The sequence below is a fragment of the Aquila chrysaetos genome, chromosome 20, assembly GCF_900496995.4.
Source record: "Aquila chrysaetos chrysaetos chromosome 20, bAquChr1.4, whole genome shotgun sequence".
Taxonomy (NCBI): Eukaryota; Metazoa; Chordata; class Aves; order Accipitriformes; family Accipitridae; genus Aquila; species Aquila chrysaetos.
In genome coordinates this window covers 25,139,453-25,157,117 of record NC_044023.1, presented here as the reverse complement: position 1 = coordinate 25,157,117, position 17,665 = coordinate 25,139,453, and the positions used below count along the sequence as shown (strand labels likewise).

Below are 17,665 nucleotides of genomic sequence, written 5' to 3'. Positions count from 1 at the left end.
TTCTTTCTGCGGCCTTAGGGAGGAACACCAGAAAGTTGCTGATGTTTTTCTCTTCAGAAAATCAAGGCTGAATCACCACACAGCATACATTATGCAGTTTGATAGGAATTTGTCTTTGCTAGATGAAATCTGCCTTAAATATTCCCAACTGGCTACCATAATTCAGGAGTTTGAGGTAAGGCTCCCATGTTTTTTTACCTGCATTAATGCATGGTTGTGCCACAGGGCTTACTCAAAGATATTTTTTCTGCAACTCCACCAGTGTTCACACAGGATAAAATGGGAGAATAGCTCTGTTCACACATCCTGATGCTAAAACTGAAGTGAGGTGTTCACATGTGCATGTTGTGTTTCTGTGTCTGTTACCCACACACCCCTGTGTGTGCATACAGAATGTATATTTGTGAATCTACAGATCCGTGACTATATTTTGCTGAAATATATGCACATAATGGAGTAGTTTCTCAGTCACGTATTAACTTATCAAGTTCTTTGAGGATGTGTTAGAGTTAATAAGTATTATTATTACCATCTCTTCATATCATCTCTTCTTTCACTGCATTTTCATTCCTTTCTTTTATACTGGCTCTGGCCAGGATGAAGTTAGGGTTAGCCTGTATAGGTAGGTGCTTAGCTGCTGGCAGCAATCAACCCACAACATCTTTACAATTGCATTTCTCTGCATTTTTAAATGCCTGTTAACTGCTTCCTCTGTTTACAGAGGATGTTGTGACAGGCAACACTGAACTGCACAGGAAGACACAAACAGGGTTCTTTTCATCTAGACTCCCTGAATGGTCTGTAACTTCTAGGCCTGTAATCTCTGGCCATGTAGCAAGAAACAGGTATTTTCCAGTTGTGTTAATTCAGTCATCGGTGCTGAATAACTGAAAAACACTATCAAGATACATGTGACAGAAATTCCATGATTCCTGATTACGTTTTAAAGTACTGGCACTGTGGCCACTTCACATAATTTCAAAAGCATAAACCCATATGTGGATGGGAAAGTTCAGTTGGGCTACACTGACTCTATTGAGCTAAAATGGTTAAAAGCTATGCTGCTTTATTGTGGGTCTAGAACCCCTGTTTCTTATTATTTTTATCTGGTAAGAGAAATAACATTGTGCACTTGGGTGTCAGAGGGGCTGTAAGGATAAATTAGCGATCGGACCTTAAAGGTTATTTAGAATGCCAGCTCTATGGGGTATGGATTGTGTTTTTCTCTGCAGCACATGTGAAATATTAAGGATAACAATTAATTTCAGAAGACATTTGGAAGTCAGCACTTACAAACAGATACCTTGCAGTCACAATTATTTCCTGTTAGCAGCTGAGGGAATCTCTGGTGGCTCACACTGCTCTGAACATGAACTTGGCAAATGCAGGCTTTCTAGTGAAAGCCTGTATTCCCAGCATCCCGCCAGCCACAGGCCTACGCACTTCTGTCTTAACTATCAACCCTGAGATTTAGCTCTTATTTCTAAGAAAGCAGATGAGGCTTTTCCTAGGATGAGATCAGCAGGATTTTGCCCTAGAATCAGTGAGCTCTGTAACTTCTTGCCCTCTTACATGCATGCATACACACACAAATGAGGGGGAGGTGTGTCTCAGTCCTTTCCTATGGCATTTTTTTAAAGCATGACCACTATAGCCTTCCAGTCTAACAACACAGAATTTAGGGCCTCATCTTGTTTCTGGCACCTTTGACTTGAGTATGGGGGACTGGGAATGCTCAGCACAACCCTGAATGCACATTTGGTGATGGTAATCAGCCAGTTAGAGGAGTAATGCAGTAACAAGAGACATCTGCTGCCTTGTAAAATGTTGTCTCTTGCCAGCCTTCCTTTAAACAGTTAGATTCCTATTCTCGTTTTGTCCCTTCACAAGTGGCAAACACTTCAGAAATGTTTATCAATGAACACTGAAACCCTGTGAAATTAGACTGGATTTTGGACTTAGACCTTGTAAGGAACCATCTGGGTTTTGTGCCACTCCTCTCGGGTACTGTAAGGTTCTGTTTCTTGGTGCCTCTGGCGATGTGGAGACTTTTGAGGATTGAGTTTTGTGGCTTGCTATTGTTTTTGCAGCAGTGTTGTGACACTTAATAGATATACAGCAAGTTTCCTATTTTAATTGAGCCCTTACAGAATAGAATCATTTAGGTTGGAAAAGACCCTCAAGATCATCGAGTCCAACCGTAAACCTAACACTGCCACTAAACCATATCCCTAAGCGCCACGTCTTTGAAATACCACCAGGGATGGTAACTCAAACCACCTCCCTGGGCAGCCTGTTCCAGTGCTTCATAACCCTTTCAGTGAAGAAGTTTTTCCTAATATCCAATCTAAACCTCCCCTGGCACAAGTTGAGGCCATTTCCTCTCATCCTATCACTTGTTACCTGGGAAAAGAGACCAACCCCCACGTCGCTACAAGCCCCTTTCCTGTGCTTCCTTTTCTCCAGACTAAACAACCCCAGTTATCCTCAGCTGCTCCTCATAAGACTTGTGCTCCAGGCCCTTCACCAGCTTCGTTGCCCTTCTTTGGACACACTCCAGCACCTCAATGTCCTTCTTGTAGTGAGGGGCCCAAAACCGAACACAGTGTTTGATGTGCAGCCTCACCAGTGCTGAGTACAGGGGGACGATCACTTCCCTAGTCCTGCTGGCCACACTATTTCTGACAAAAGCGAGAATGCTATTGGCCTTCTTGGCCACCTGGGCACACTGCTGGCTCATATTCAGCCGGCTGTCGACCAGCACCCCCAGGTCCTTTTCTGCCGGGCAGCTTTCCAGCCACTATTCCCCAAGCCTGTAGCACTGCATGGGGTTGTTGTGACCCAAGTGCAGAACCTGGCACTCAGCTGAATGTCATACAACTAGCCTTGACCCATCAATCCAGCCTGTCCAGATCCCTCTGGTAGAGCCTTTCTACCCTCAAGCAGATCAACACTCCCGCCAAATGCGGTGTTGTCTGCAAACTTACTGAGTGTGCACTCGATCCCCTCATTCAGATAAATGATAAAGATATTAAACAGAACTGGCACCACTACTGGGCCCTGGGGAACACCACTTGTCAAGGGCCACCAATTGGATTTAACTCCATTCACCACCACACTTTGGGCCTGGCCATCCAGCCAGTTTCTTACCCAGCAAAGAGTATGCCCATCTAAGCCATGAGCAGCCAGTTTCTCCAGGAGAATGCTGTAGGAAATGATGTCAAAGGCTTTGCTAAAGTCCACGTAAACAACATCCGCAGCCTTTCCCTCATCCACTAAGTGGGTCACTTTGTCATAAAAGGAGATCAGGTTAGTTAAGCAGGACCTGCCTTTCATAAACCCATGCTGACTGGGCCTGATATGTGGCAACATGCAATTGAGTCGAATCTAAAGGGTAAAGGTAAAGAGAAAAATGCTGCTACTTTTCCATGTGTGTGTTAAATCAGATCATGTCCTCACTTTATTTTCTTGTAAACACTCTCTGGATGTTGAGTTCCAACTCAATCACAATACTTGCTGTATTTTGCTCAATTCCTTGTCTTGAAATAAGATACTAAAAAGTTGCAGGCAGAAGAAACTTTCAGTCCAAAAAAGGAACAACAATGACAAGCCTCACTGAGATCTGATACCTCTGCCTTCTGATGCCACCCTAAAATCTTTATGGCTTAACTTCTAAATGGTATTCACTTTCCTCCCTTTTCCCTCTGAGTCCAAACTATTTGTGAATGATGCCATAGGAAATAAACTGTTTACAGTACTTCTTTATAGTCACAAAGACGATACCCCCTGGCAAGCTGGGTAAATTGGGAATGGTTCAATGGAATTTGTGCATGCAACTGGTAGCAAACTTTCATTGTACGTATCAGGTGGAGATGACAGTTTGCTGCTGAGCTCACACATCCCTGATCTTTGTGTTTCCTTTCCCTTTCATTGAGGACAGCAGAGCTCTGGTGGCAGCCCTCAGAGTGTGAAACACCAGCTTTTGAAAGTGGTGCAGCGTGTCTTCCAGTATCGTGTGCTGCTCACAGGTCAGTAAAATCACTGTCAAAGCTACTCAATGGAAACCCTCCCATGATGTTCTGTGCCTCCACTGTGCCACATGTTGGTGCCAAGACAGCTAAAATAGGGCTGAAGCAGTGTGGGATTTCCTGGGAACTTCAATATGCTTAGTACAGGACTCAGGAAATGTCAGAGAGCCTGGGAAGGAGTGGGCATTTCTTCAGCACAACCATGCTGAAAGGTCACAAAAAAGTGTAGTCAGGTGGTTTTAGCCATTCCTTCTTGGCTTTTTCCTTCCGTGAATTAGGAGAGGCAGAGTTCAGCCTCACTGCCAGCAAACAGGTTTGATTTTATTTATGTCAAGGGCAATTATCAAAGACAGTAGGGGACTGTAGTCCCCAGCAAGGGGACTCTGCATTGCATCCTGTATGACAGTGGCAAGCACCATCCACTTGTACTCTATCAACAAAGCAGTTGTACCCAGTACTGCACTCTAAGCCCTATGTACAGTACACCTAAGGCTAGTGATAAGTTTAAGTCAAAATCCCAGTCCAATTTCTCTGCATTGTAGGAGACAGAGATCCAAATTTAACATTAACAGTACATTTACAGATTTTACATTTACAGTAATATCTTCCCTTTACATTCAGGACCATATATATCACTCCCACCTGGAGTCTCTCCAAGGGGGGTTGTGTTCCCTCGGGTGGCTCATTCTCTGCAAACCACAGCAAATCTAGCAAGTCTGAGCCTGTGAGGGGAGCAAGCTTTCTGAAGCAGGATGTGGCCCCTAGAAAGAACTGTGAAGTTTAGGTTTCTAACAAATGAACTGGTTGGGGAAGGAAATGGTGAAATGTAACAACGAATCTCAGTGTTGTCAAGTAATTTAGTCAGATCAGAACACAAAAGAGCAAGGATCCATAGACATAAAGATGGAGAAATGCTTTGGGAGTATGTATATGTGTGGGTGGAGAGGGATGCAGGATGAGTTATGTGTGGGACAGTAAAAAGGAATCCATAAACCTTGCCCATACTCAACAGCTGATGAAGGGCACAGCATACTAGAAGGGACTCCTATAGATGCAGCAGAACAAAGTGACCATATGAAATTTTTATTCACAGCACAGATTAGCAGCAGTTTCGTCTTGCTTCAGACACTTTGATCAAGGATGTAACTCATTATTCACAGCTGGTTTTGGTTTTTTAGTACGAGCAATACAAATGAACACCAGGTGCCAAGAGTAGGCCTTTTTTCGTGTCTGACTTGCTTCCCTCTCTGGGTGTGTTTACATTAAGGACAACCTTCCAGACTTGCTGGTTGCAGTACTTAGTAGTCTCACATGATCCTTACAGTGTTTTCAGTGCATGCACACAAATACTGCATCTAAGAAAAAAGACTTGGCATGTCCCTGTCAGAAATACCCCCACCATGCTCCATTTTCTCTGCCCATTTCTGTGGTCCACAAGGTAAATCGCAAACATGAAGCATGGTTTTTTGTGAGAGAGCTGGAAGGGTTTCAGTGCAACTCCAGTGATTGGATTCCATCTATGCTTGAAGCAACTTGAGCTCCTCCTTGTCCCAGGTACTGGCACTAACTAGGAAAAGAAAAGCTTTTGTGTGTAGTGAGATAAGGTCTTCTGGATAAAGATATTTCAGAAAATAGGTTTACTGCTTCAGTTCTTCACCTCAAGAAACCAAGCCCCTCTTTGCCTGCCAGGACAGAGTAGGTCTGGAACAGTGCAGTCCTTCAGATTCCCTAGACAGCGTAAAAAAAAAATTAAAATATGCAGGTGTACTTGTGTGTTCATAACTGGCTGTTTCTACCAGATAAGGAAGGGTATTTTATGAGGATATTGGTTGCCAATTACTGCACTACAGCCAAAAGGAATTGCCCACTCAGTTAAATGTCCATAGCCAAGGACAGAACTTGCAGCTGTGAAAAGGAATGCTAAATATTGCCTGATAACACCACACAACCCCTTCCTGCCTGCCTGAGTACCAGCAGATGCTTTCCTGAATGCATGTAAAAGCCAGGTAGATTTTGGGATGCCAGGGAGGGCACAGCACTAGAAAGAGAAACAGCTATGGATAGGACATTCAAGGGAATGGATATCCATGCACAGCACCATTCTCAGCACAGAGGCCTAATTACTGGATGCAGAATTTAGGAGCCTGGATTCATCAGAAAGATAAGAATGAAGTATTTCAGGATTAGGCTTTTAAAATGGTGGCACTTAGATACTACAGTCATTAAAAGCATAAAGACACAGACAAAGAACAGACAGACGGTCCAAGGCAAGCAGTCCAAACAAAACTGACAGGTTAAAGGTTTGAATATAATGCAGATATAATTCCTGTAAACGTAAGTCCTATTGTGTGTATTTTACAGAACCTCAGAATGAGATTGAGTTCAGTAGTAATCATTGAACTCTGCATGTACAGAACCAGAGTCTCCTTCCTGTGCCTATAAAATGCATGTAATTAATTTACTATAAATATAGAAAATCAGTCATTACAGCCAACCCCATTCATTCAGATGGGAATATAGAATTCATTAGAAAAACAATTATTTGTAAAGTGGTGCTACACAGAAATTCTTTTGGCTGAGAAACAAGGAAATGTTTTTGTCACTCTCTGTTTAGTTGTTCATACCTGCCAAGTTATGTGATGAGTCCAAATCTGTATCAATGCTCTTGCATTGATTCTCAAAGCAGAATGAAGTAAAATACAAGTTTTGCTTTGGAAAGAGGCTATATACAGTTAATTATTTGGGAATAAAGTGATATGGGACATTACTGTGGATGCCCTATCCCTGGAAGTGTTCAAGGTCAGGTTGGACGGGGCTTTGAGCAACCCGGTCTAGTGAAAGATGTCCCTGCCCATGGCAGGGGGGTTGCACTAGGTGATTTTTAAGGTCCCTTCCAACCCAAACCATTCTATGATTATAAAATTAAGATTTTATGTTTTAGCTAATAATACTACAAATTATGTGGATCTATATTCTGATTACTGGATGTCTGTGTTTGATTGTTTTCTACAGATTACTTGAATAATCTTTGCCCTGATTCTACAGAGTATGAAGCCACACAAGGTAAAATGAAATGGGTAGAACAAAAATTCTGCTTTGCTAACTCTGCTTCCAAAAAGGTACAGGATCTATACTGGTAATATATGTAAGAGGATTATTTTCAAGATTTTCTGTCAATAGGTTAGATGTAAGATCTGTAAGAACTGATTACTAATTTAGACAAATTATTTAGGGCAAGAACCCTATCTTTTTTTCATTGAAACATGTGGGCTTCCTATAGTTTTGACATAATGAACTTACAGAAGAAGAAATTATCATCTAGACAAGCATGGTGCAGATATTGTAGTTCTGCCCCAGTCAGCGGGGAAATCCTAGTCCTCTTTGGTTCTGTCTATATTTGGCCTGGTCATTGTAAAGTCAATTGGGATGGCTCCACCTGCTTGTGTGTGTACCATTATCTATGGTATGCCTGCTGTGCTTTGCGAACTTTGGAGAAACCCAGGAGGTTTGAATTGGGTATCTGTATTCCAGATTCCTTAAGCCTAAGTAAACTTGAAAGACATTGCATAAAAATCAGTTCCGCATAATCAAGAACAAATCCAGATGTTATCTGCTAACACCATCCTTTCCAACACATCAGATGGATAAAGCAGAAGTATCTTACTCCCACTGAAGTCAAAGCAAGGTTTAGCTGTGGCTTCAGTGGGAGTAGCTTCCACACTGGAGTAAGCAGGAGTAACATTGTATTAATGAAACCAGTTCACCTCTGTTACACTGAGTGTAAATCCAAACCAACTCATAGCAGTAAGCCCTGCGACTGACTGAAGGTCAGACTGTTCTGACGTAGAGTCTTGTGCAAGATTTAGGACCCTAGTCACTGACAGTGGGACTACAGCTATACCAGTAATTTAAACAAGGCCAGGGCAGACGCTCAAGCCTTGTGGCCACAACTGCCTATCTCGTTTGTGGTTAGCACATGCTTGTCACATTTCTGGCCAGTGATGGCTAGCATGCTCCCAGATTACACCCAGAAACAGATAGGATGCCCTGTTCTACAGGGGAAGAGATCTGAGATAAGGACCTGAGCCATGTTATGTCACTGCTCTCAGGGCCAGCAAACATGCCCTGGCCCAGGTTATTTGCCAGTGGAGAAATGCTTTGGGTGTTAATTTATGTCAACATTTCATACACACTTCTGTGAGAAAGGGATGACCTGTCCTCTCCCTCGGCAGTAAGGGGAAACAGATCACCTTAGATTGCCATGCTTTTGGATGGCTAAAGCTTTTACATAAATCTCTCCCTACCACAAGCTCTGATTGACAAAAATCTGCAACTAGAAAACATCACAAAAAGATTTTGTGCCATGCTAGGTGCTTAAAAGGGACCTTGTGAGCTCTCTTGGTCAGCACAAATATAATGCAGAGTTTTGCACAAGAGAATGATGAAGGGAAGGGGAAATAACAGCACTGTGCCGTGTCTTTTCTGGGCAGTTTCATTCTGAAGGTGCCAAAGAAGTTAAAGGAGCTGCTGCTGGGATGTTGTTTGATTTTTTTAAAAGATGCCCTTGCAGACAGAAGGAATTTGGGTTATTCTCCTACTCTTTCATGTGATTTATGGCATTTGTTTTGCTTCATCCTTCAGCTGCCTTATTCGTTGTTTCTGAAATCACAGACCGAGCCAACGACAGCATGCTCCAAGCGGTGAGTCCTACCATAACACATGCTCTCCTGATCGATAGTGTCTTTTCTGCACATCTGCTGAAGTGAATACATATCTCTGCTAAATTCTGAAGCCTCCTCCAGGGTGATACTCAGGGGTTTATACAGATCTGGTTTACAGTATTGCAGATATGGAGTAGCTTTATGCCCTTTAGTGCAGCTGTGCAAGATGTAAGTCACCACAGCAAGCAGCACAGTTTTTTTTCCCTCTTGGGGTTGCTGAAATGGTGTGTGAAGCAATGACATGAGAGACGGGAATTTTTATGGTTCTATTTCTAGCCTGGGATGTTTTTAGATATGAAATGTTGAAGACATCACAATTGTACTGTCAAAGATACATGTTGAGCTCATTTATGTAATTTTCCACAATTCTGGAATCCCATTTTACTTCAGGAGAATAGGTCATGGTTTATAGTCTTGCAAATCATCACGCAACCAAATAGACTGGCCAAGACTCTCACAGGTTAGAGATCATGTCTAAATTCAGATTTAGGTATCTAAATAAGTTACAGTTTTCCAAAGTAATGAACAGTTTCTGTAAGGTCAGTGTGATTTATTAATATTGCTTACATGATATTAGAGTCCTAATTTACTGGCACAGATAGCCTGCATATAGCTGGTCTTATGATCATTTGTTTCCAAGGATCTAGGTCTGACTTTTGTCTAAGATGATAGGAGTTTCCTACTGACATCAGTAAGAAGCAGTGTTGGCAGGCATAGGAGGCAGCAGAGAGACTGTCAGACACAGGATCCAGCACATTCCAGAGGAATTCAACTTGGTGGACCTCTGGGTGATAACTAAAGGCAGTGCCTTTCTTTTTGCCATACTAGGCACCCACACCTCCAGCTAAATTCTCTCCTAAGGTCCATATTTGCTTTAGCTGCACAGACCTAGCGTTCAGCTCAAGAAGTTAGAAAGAAGTACCTACAGCCTTCACAGTCTAATGAAATGTTGCTCAGTAAGTCCGTAATTTCAGAGTCAATCTGTAGAGTGGCCAGATTACTTTGCTTTTTGTGATAAAACTCTAGGCTTCTTAGACCTAGAAAATAGTCATAATACAACCCAAAATTTCAAAAAAATGCCATTTTAAGCACTTCTTTTCAAAGCATTTAGATTACCAAGGAGAACATGCAGTTGCTAAGGAAGATGTTGACTATTATGTGGTTTGTGTTCAACAACATGCATGTTAGAGAACAAGGCACCCCAGTCCAGGTATCCTGCCTTTCATCCAATAGTGAGTGGCTATACTGAAGTGTTCCTTTCTCAAAAGGTGTCTCATCTTAAGTATTTTATCACTGCATTGGGTCGCAAGAATTTCAAGTGATTGAGAATGTATCATGTTTTTTGGGAAGCTTTCACATTTTACCGCTTGTTTGAACATTGCTGAATTTAACATCCTGCATTGGGATTTTGCTGTGCCTTTGTGAAATTAAAGATCTTTTTGGCATTGCAAACATCTTTCCCTATGGTTAATTACAGATGGCATTCAATTCACTTTATTATTTCATTTAGTGAGCAGAGAGAGGGTTGTTAATAATCACCCAGGCATCAAAACATGAAATTCAAAAGACAGAGAAAAAACACCTGGGCAACAATGCCCAGGACAAAGGGAAGAAACAAAATATCAACCTTCTTAGTAAGAGCTTGTTTTCAGGTAGGATCTAAGGTTGAAAGAATGGATGCACAGGAATTGTTATTGAAAGACACGTGCTGGAGACCACTACAGCTACGGACCAGCACTGCTGACTCAGCATATTCTCTTTAATGCTTTTGCCCTCTGGCTGCAAGGGAATGGAAGCACTGGGTGAGGCAGTGAATTCAGACTGTGCGACATGGTAAAAATACAGTAGGTCAACAAGATGAAGGATTTTTTTTGCAATAGCTGGGGAGGTAAGAATGAAAGAGTCTCAAAACCCAAGGTGCCCTTCATCTGTTAAAACTGAAGCTTTCATGCTTTGTTCAGAGAAGTGGAAGACTCTGCTTGCAGCAAATGAACCTAAGAGCCAAGAATGTCAACTTTTGCTCACATCTGGAAATCTCTGCTGCTCAGGTTTAAAAGCCATGTCTCTGATATGTGTGCCAAGGTCATACATGGAGCCCGTGTGTGCTTTTTCAGAGCACCAAGTTCAGTGATGATCTCCTCATGGGCAGCGACAGTCAAAACACAAGCCTTCTAATATTTGTATCAGGCAGAGCTAAGCTGTAGTTAAAACTACTTACTATTTCTTGAATAGAGAAACCTGTCTTCCTGGATCTGCCTCTTTCCCCATGGGATAGCTACAAATTGAGACTGAAGCTCTGAACCTGCTTCTCCTGAAGCCAGTGGTGAAATTACTACAGATCAACATGAACTGGTGGGTTTCTGGTTTTGTGCAGAGATGATCTCAAGCCATGACAACAGATCAAGATTTTAAGCATTCTGAAGTTCCAGGTTTTTAAGGTCAAAACTCAAATTCAGGTCTGCATTTTCACTCAATGTAAACTTTAAAAAGCTTGGACCTATTGATTTTGTTTAAGTCTATTTCCGCTTTTCTGCTCCAAGCTTCTCCACCCCCAACCCCATCCCAGCTCTTCTACCTCAGAACACGTTCCCCCTTCGTACAATAACATCAGCCCGTTTGCTGTGTTGATGTGGCTGTATGACAACCCAAACCCTTCAAACTTTCATTTTAAAGACAGCACTTTTTTTACTCCTCCTGATTGCTAAGGAAAAATTCCAAACATGAAACGTGTAAACAAAGCAGCACACTCTGCTTCAGCAAGCAGGCAGCCTGAACACATTTGCTGAGTGTAAACTATCAGCTACACTGATCTCTTTGGTTGCTTATTCTCAGCTTTATTTAAAGATACTTTGGGTATCAGCACAAACTATTTTGTCATCAGCCATTATAGTAGATAGCATGAGGACAAAAGTTGGGAGGGAAGTCTTTGTAGGTGAAATGGTAGTTGCGTTACAGCCAAACGTAATGGTGAAGGAGGAGAAGAAAAGGAGAGAGAAAGAAGCATAACAGAAAAGCAAGATGCATGGAAACAATGATGTACATACAGACTAATTCTGAGTGATGTTCAAGCATTGACAGCAATAACCAGTAGTTAATTACTACCTAAATACTATTCTGTTACCGAGACAAAAGACCAGATGTAGTCTGCAGGGAGGATGTGGTCTAACAAGCCTAGAGTTTTATCATAAAAAGAAATGTAATCTGGCCCCTCTACAGAATGACTCTGAAACTACAGACTTAACTGAGCAAAGTTTTCAACAGGTTTGATTCTGATTTTCTTTCTCCTTAGGCAAAGAATTTATAATCATACTTTTCCATTATTAAAGCATTCTTTGTACCAAAATAATAAATATTTCATCATAAAACTGAGATCTCAGGAGAAGCTTCCACAGTAATCTCAGAGCTTTAGGGATACCTGTATTAGAGGTTGAGAGCTCTAAGAGCTCAGTTCCTAACAGATCAAGGTCACACATCTTTTTCTGGCACCTCTGCTTCCTTAAATTTCACTCAGATTTATGGGAGATTTCTATGAATACTTTTCTGAAGTTAGAAGCATACATAAGGGGCCAAAATAAAATTTGCTGTGTTGCATTATCATGCAATGATTTTATCTCCACTAAGCCATGCTTTAATTTGAAGAGAAACATCACCGTATCATGTGAGTTTTACAGGTGTCACAGACTGTATAATAATTGCTATTAATAATGTCTGTTTTGGAACAATTTTATCACAAATCCTGCATAGATTTTTACACTTCATTTTTTATCATATCATCAGAGCACTTCTGCTCTTTTCAAAACTGTGGCCTGGAGGAGATGAAACAAAACTTCCTTCTTTCCTATCTGTGTGAATGCTGTGGGGTTTGTGAAGGTGCAGGTTCATGAGAATCAAAGTTCAATATCCTGCTAAATAAGTGGTTGTCCTCCTGAATTAATAACCCAGCCACAAAAGCCACAAACAGCAGTTTTTTTCTTTCTCTCAGGTTTTAAAAAATGCAAAGAATTTAAGAAGTTACTCTAATTACAGAACAAACTGAACAATGCCACTCAAGATAGAGCATTTATAACTTGTCGTGTACTTGGTTGAAGTTCTAAGCAATAATTTAGACTTGGCATGTACCTGGAAGGAGGAAGATTTCTGCTGCCACTTATCAACTCATCAAACTACACTCCAAAAATCTGACAGGAGCATTGAATTATGATCTACATTTTCTGCAGAATATCAATGATTCATTGTTAGCTTTTTTGGTTTTTGATAAAAACACTCTAGCAGTTTTTTCCTGGGAAAAATTAACCCAGGATTTTCAGACACATTGTGAGATTAGCTATCTTCACAGCATTTTCATCAAATAGGAAAATACTTTTCACAATTTACAGATGTGCAAACAGAGGCATAAGGCATACCATCACTGCATAGCATTAAGTCTATCTGTAACTCTAGGAGAGTCACTACTTGAACTAAGCAGGGTTTGTATTGCTCTCTTAAATTCTACAATCTAATACAGGCCCTGAGATGCTAAAAGCTATAAATCATTGTTGCTATTAACAGCTGGTGAATTCCTTGGGGAGGCGTTCCTCCTGCATAGACATAATGATAACATGATGGAAGCTGCAGTTCACTGCTAAAATGGCCAGAGAAGGATTTCAGCCACCCACATCTGCAATACTAATTGGGTGGAGCTTTGTTTTCATTTTTTAAACACAGTTTGTGAAGGATATTTGAAAAGAAAATGATGATAGTTTTAAGGAGAATGAAGAAAACTATGTAAATAGGGAATTTTAAGGGAACTGTAGGGAAACTATGCCTCAGCTGCCCACATTACCAGATAAATCACTGTCCTTCACATGTTATGGCTGTTTGACTTCCTACAGGAAATGAGTTTGATACTTCTCTGTCCATTTCCTGGTGAACATGTGTCCATACTGCAAATGTCAGCATTACAACAGGGACCTCTGCCAGCAGTCCTAAGAAAAGCTGAAGTGGATCTGAGCTGGAGCAACTTCTCCTCTCACTCTTGTAGAAACCCCAATGAGTAGTACTACCATTGGCCATGAGTGTGCTCACAGGAGGGCACTGCCTTTTCTGCGGTTGAAGAACAGGTTTCCATTGTGGAAGCTGTCAATTTGACAAGTTTTGCTAGGGCTAAAATAACCTTTAGTGATGGGAAAGTCCTTTGCAAATGTCTTTTGCAAATGTCAGCTGTCCCATGATCCCTGGTATTTCCTGTGCTATTAGTTTATAGATTCTGTTTCCATTTTGCTGGCCTATAGTATTTTAGAAGTGACCTGAAAAATTCCATTTGTTACTTCCTGCATTGCAAAAGAGATACACGACCGCTGGGATTCTTGAAAATGTGTCAACTGCCAGTTATATTGCATGGTCACAATGCAGCCCTGTGCTGGTCAAGGCTTGTAGGTGTTTCCATATGTTTGATATGCGGTTACTGATTAAGAATTAAACCTAGTATCATGCTAAAAAAGTGTAATATTTCACCAGGACAGTAACATATGGAGGTACTTCAGGCTTGTCTCAAAAAGCAAGCTGAGAGACGTACATTAATTGTGTTAGCTGAAATCCAAGGTAAATTAGCCTTGACAGACCATCATGTTGACATGGATATGCTCCTTCTGGTATCTGTGATAGCTTTCTTAATTAGCTGATTCTGTAGACAGCACTGATTTGTATCAGGCAGATACATTGTACAATCTAATCGAGTCTAACTAAGCCCAGGGGTATCTTAATGCCAGTCAATGGAGCATAGGAAAACAGACCATTATCTGTCATAACAGAAAACTGTAGTCAAAGGCTGACAGGTCTGCAGCTATATCAAATATGGTTCTTAGTCTGTAGTTTATCTGGGTACATAACTGAGGATTTAGGATACAATAGCTAACTTAGACAAGAGACTCCTAATTTTTAGACATATTCCGGTGATGACTCATTGCTGCTGTGCAGCCCATTCTACTGTTCTGACCAGATAAAACCATGGCTGAATCCTGTGTACAAGCCTCAGTTTTAGCAGCCTCACCTGCTAAATGGAAGGAGGTTTGAAAAGACTCCAGCAATATTGCAAAGGCACAGACATCCCTTCTTCCTCCTTTGTATATTCATCCAATACCATCTTTTTTATGAGAGCACAGACTTAGCTAGATCAATCTTATTTACCATCTTCGTAGATAAATTCATGCCACATGCCAGCACCCACTGACTGACTGTGCTTTAAGACCAGGTAGGCAGTTAATAGTATCGGAGTTTGATAATGAACTTCCTGATTTTTGCAAAGCATTGAAAGAGAGATGCAGCTTCATTGCCTGCTTACTAGTTAACCTTCTAAATCCCCTACTGCAAAGCCATTAATCCATTATCACAGAATATAAACCTCCAGATAATCCTAGCAACAGTTCTATAGTATTAAAGCATGCTTTGGATTATCCGTGTCATGCCAGTAATGCACAGGCCTTTGGAGCAGATACCGTACTTTGTCTCTGCTTCCAGTTTATTAGTTCCCAGATCAATAAATTCAGCAGAGAGACCATTGTATAAATATCGTATGGAGTTAGCAGGTCCTTTTGAAGGTGAACGGATCTATCAGAGGTAACAGGACTGTAGAAGGCCACAGCAGATGTGAATGCAGATGATGAGGTTTTATAAAACCTATAAGGCTGGAATAAGACTTTCTGGGCGTAAAATCTCTGGGTTCACATCTCTCTGAAACCTAATTCTGTAATACCACTTCTAGAGAAATAAAATGGTGAGGAGGGGTGAGGGAAGGTTTGCCTGCTTGCCTAAAGAACAGTCACCACGCGGTCTCCTAAATGCTGTTTCTCTCCCCCAGGAAAACTTGCAGAAGCTGGTACACATTGAGCACAGTGTGAGAGGGCAGAGCAGCCTCCTCCAGCCAGGAAGGGTGAGTGCTGCAGGCAGACCTATGCTGATAAGGGCATTGTTTCCAGCCAGCTATATCTCTGATTGTGTGGATGGCCAGATTTCAGGCGTCTACAGGTGTTGTTTACTGAGCTACTGTGATAAAGAGTTGGAGCACTGCTTTGTGTAAAAAGCCATCACTCTGGCAGTGCACAAAGAGATGTGCCGAGAGTCTCAGGTTGGGAAAGACATGCATTGCCCCTACTTTTACACAGAAAAGCCATTTGACTTTTCACTCCAGCTGTCCTCAGCCACCCCATGTGTAGTGTGTTTTGATGGAGCTGCTATTTTCCTCCCTATATACTCCTGCTGAAAGGCTGCAACACTAGCAGGAATAGCTTGCAGCCTGGAAAGGCTCAGAGTTTTATTTGGCTGGGTAAGAGCCTTAAATCAGGGGAAATTATTTGTTTTCAGTTTTTTATTCTCACCATTTCCCAGTGGTGCTCTTAATGCAAGACATCATTTTTAAGCAACAAATGAATAGAAATGTGGGAAAGTGTATAGCTCTGTCTTCCCATCCACATCAAATGCAAATTTCTTCTCCTGGTTTTTAAAGCTGCCCAGTTTCCTCAGCTCCAACCTGCCTCTACACTTCAAAAGATTTCTTTCTTGAGTTCTGCAGCTCTAAATTTCCCTTCAGTCCACCAATATCTTTAGCAAAACTCATGAAGCAATTTTCAAGGCATGCATACTTGTAGAGCAAGAATCCTCATCAGCCAAATACTGCAGTCAACCCCTATTTATTCTCTAACATCAGTATTCTCACTTGCCCTCACCAGGTAAGGTTTTAACAAATTCTGCAAAGCCCAGCATACAGAATTTGTGGGATTGCTCTCTTTGATTATAAATTGTTCTAGAGTGGAAAACTACACCAGATTCTGTTCTCCATCCAAAAAGAGTAGACGACTGTTAATCCACTGGTGTTATTGCAATCAAGTTCTAGTATGCTGGTTTAGCTGCTTACATACATAGTCCTATCTACATACATAGTAACAATATGGACCAACAAAGTATTGTGTTTGCAAACATGTACAGATTATGTATGCAGGCATAGTTATGTAGGTGTAGTGTGCTGAAACCCAAGGTTTCACCTTTTCTTTTTGATTTGTCTATTTTAGAGGATTTTTAAAGATGAGTTCTTTTCTGAAGCCCATTACATGTTAGCTTTGCAATCAGTGACAGTCACCTCTGAGCACAGTCCACAGTGCAGAAGCAGTGGGCTGAGGACAAGTGCGTTTCTAACCCATTTGGTACTGATACAAACGCAAGCCATGAAGAGCAGCAGGGCTAATGCAGGCAAAGACTAAGCCAGATCATAAGGAGTAAGGCTAGAAGCAAGTGTTATCTATCTCTTCCTGTGCTGATGAAAGCAGTTAGAGTAGCTCTTTTCCCAGGGGGAATATTCTCTTTTCTCAGTACGATTCAGAATGAGAAGTGTCAGGATTACAATCTGCTGTTTTCTCCTTCAGATCTTTGTTAAAGAAGGAACGCTGATGAAAGTCACTGGCAAAAACAGGCACCCTCGGCATTTGTTCTTGGTAAGATTTCTTTTATATTTTTACTGTCTCTCTCATATCTGCTGCACTTGCGCAGCCCTGAACCCTGGCAGAAACTTTCAGGCTGCAAGTCATTTAACCATCAGCAGGAATGTGGTGAGGGAGTTTCTGTTGCTAACAGGACTGTAGCCCTTTTCACACGTCCTGTTGGCCCTGCATACAAGAATACGGGCTGTGCAGCCCTCCCTTTGTGCCACAGCTATGTACAGCCTTGACTAAGCCATAATTCTGCAAAGGAGTGCAAGCTTCCAAGGTGATCAGGAGGATGGGAGCTCCTGAATACTTTCAGCAATTAAGCTTCACACTTGAAAGTCCAACCCTAAGGCCTTAGGAAATCTGATTAGAAGCAATAGAGAACATCCTACTGCTAAAGTTTATGAAAGCTTTCTTTGGACTCACTTGGGAGATTTGTATCCTTGAAGCTCAAGGACTGGGT

The 17,665-nt window shown here is 41.5% G+C and overlaps 1 protein-coding gene across 3 annotated transcripts in view; it reads left to right on the top strand.

The window, feature by feature from the left end:
* The window catches only part of FGD5 (FYVE, RhoGEF and PH domain containing 5), a 119,748-nt gene that overhangs the window by 76,406 nt on the left and 25,677 nt on the right, over positions 1-17,665 (top strand). For 2 of the 3 annotated variants that reach the window (XM_030043953.2, XM_030043951.1), the window contains exons 7-12: positions 19-175; positions 3,941-4,028; positions 7,041-7,091; positions 8,670-8,728; positions 15,585-15,656; positions 17,143-17,211. In XM_030043953.2, coding sequence (XP_029899813.1) covers positions 19-175; positions 3,941-4,028; positions 7,041-7,091; positions 8,670-8,728; positions 15,585-15,656; positions 17,143-17,211 — 496 coding nt within the window. The remainder of the gene's footprint in view (positions 1-18; positions 176-3,940; positions 4,029-7,040; positions 7,092-8,669; positions 8,729-15,584; positions 15,657-17,142; positions 17,212-17,665) is intronic. The other variant, XM_030043952.1, reaches the window with a different exon arrangement.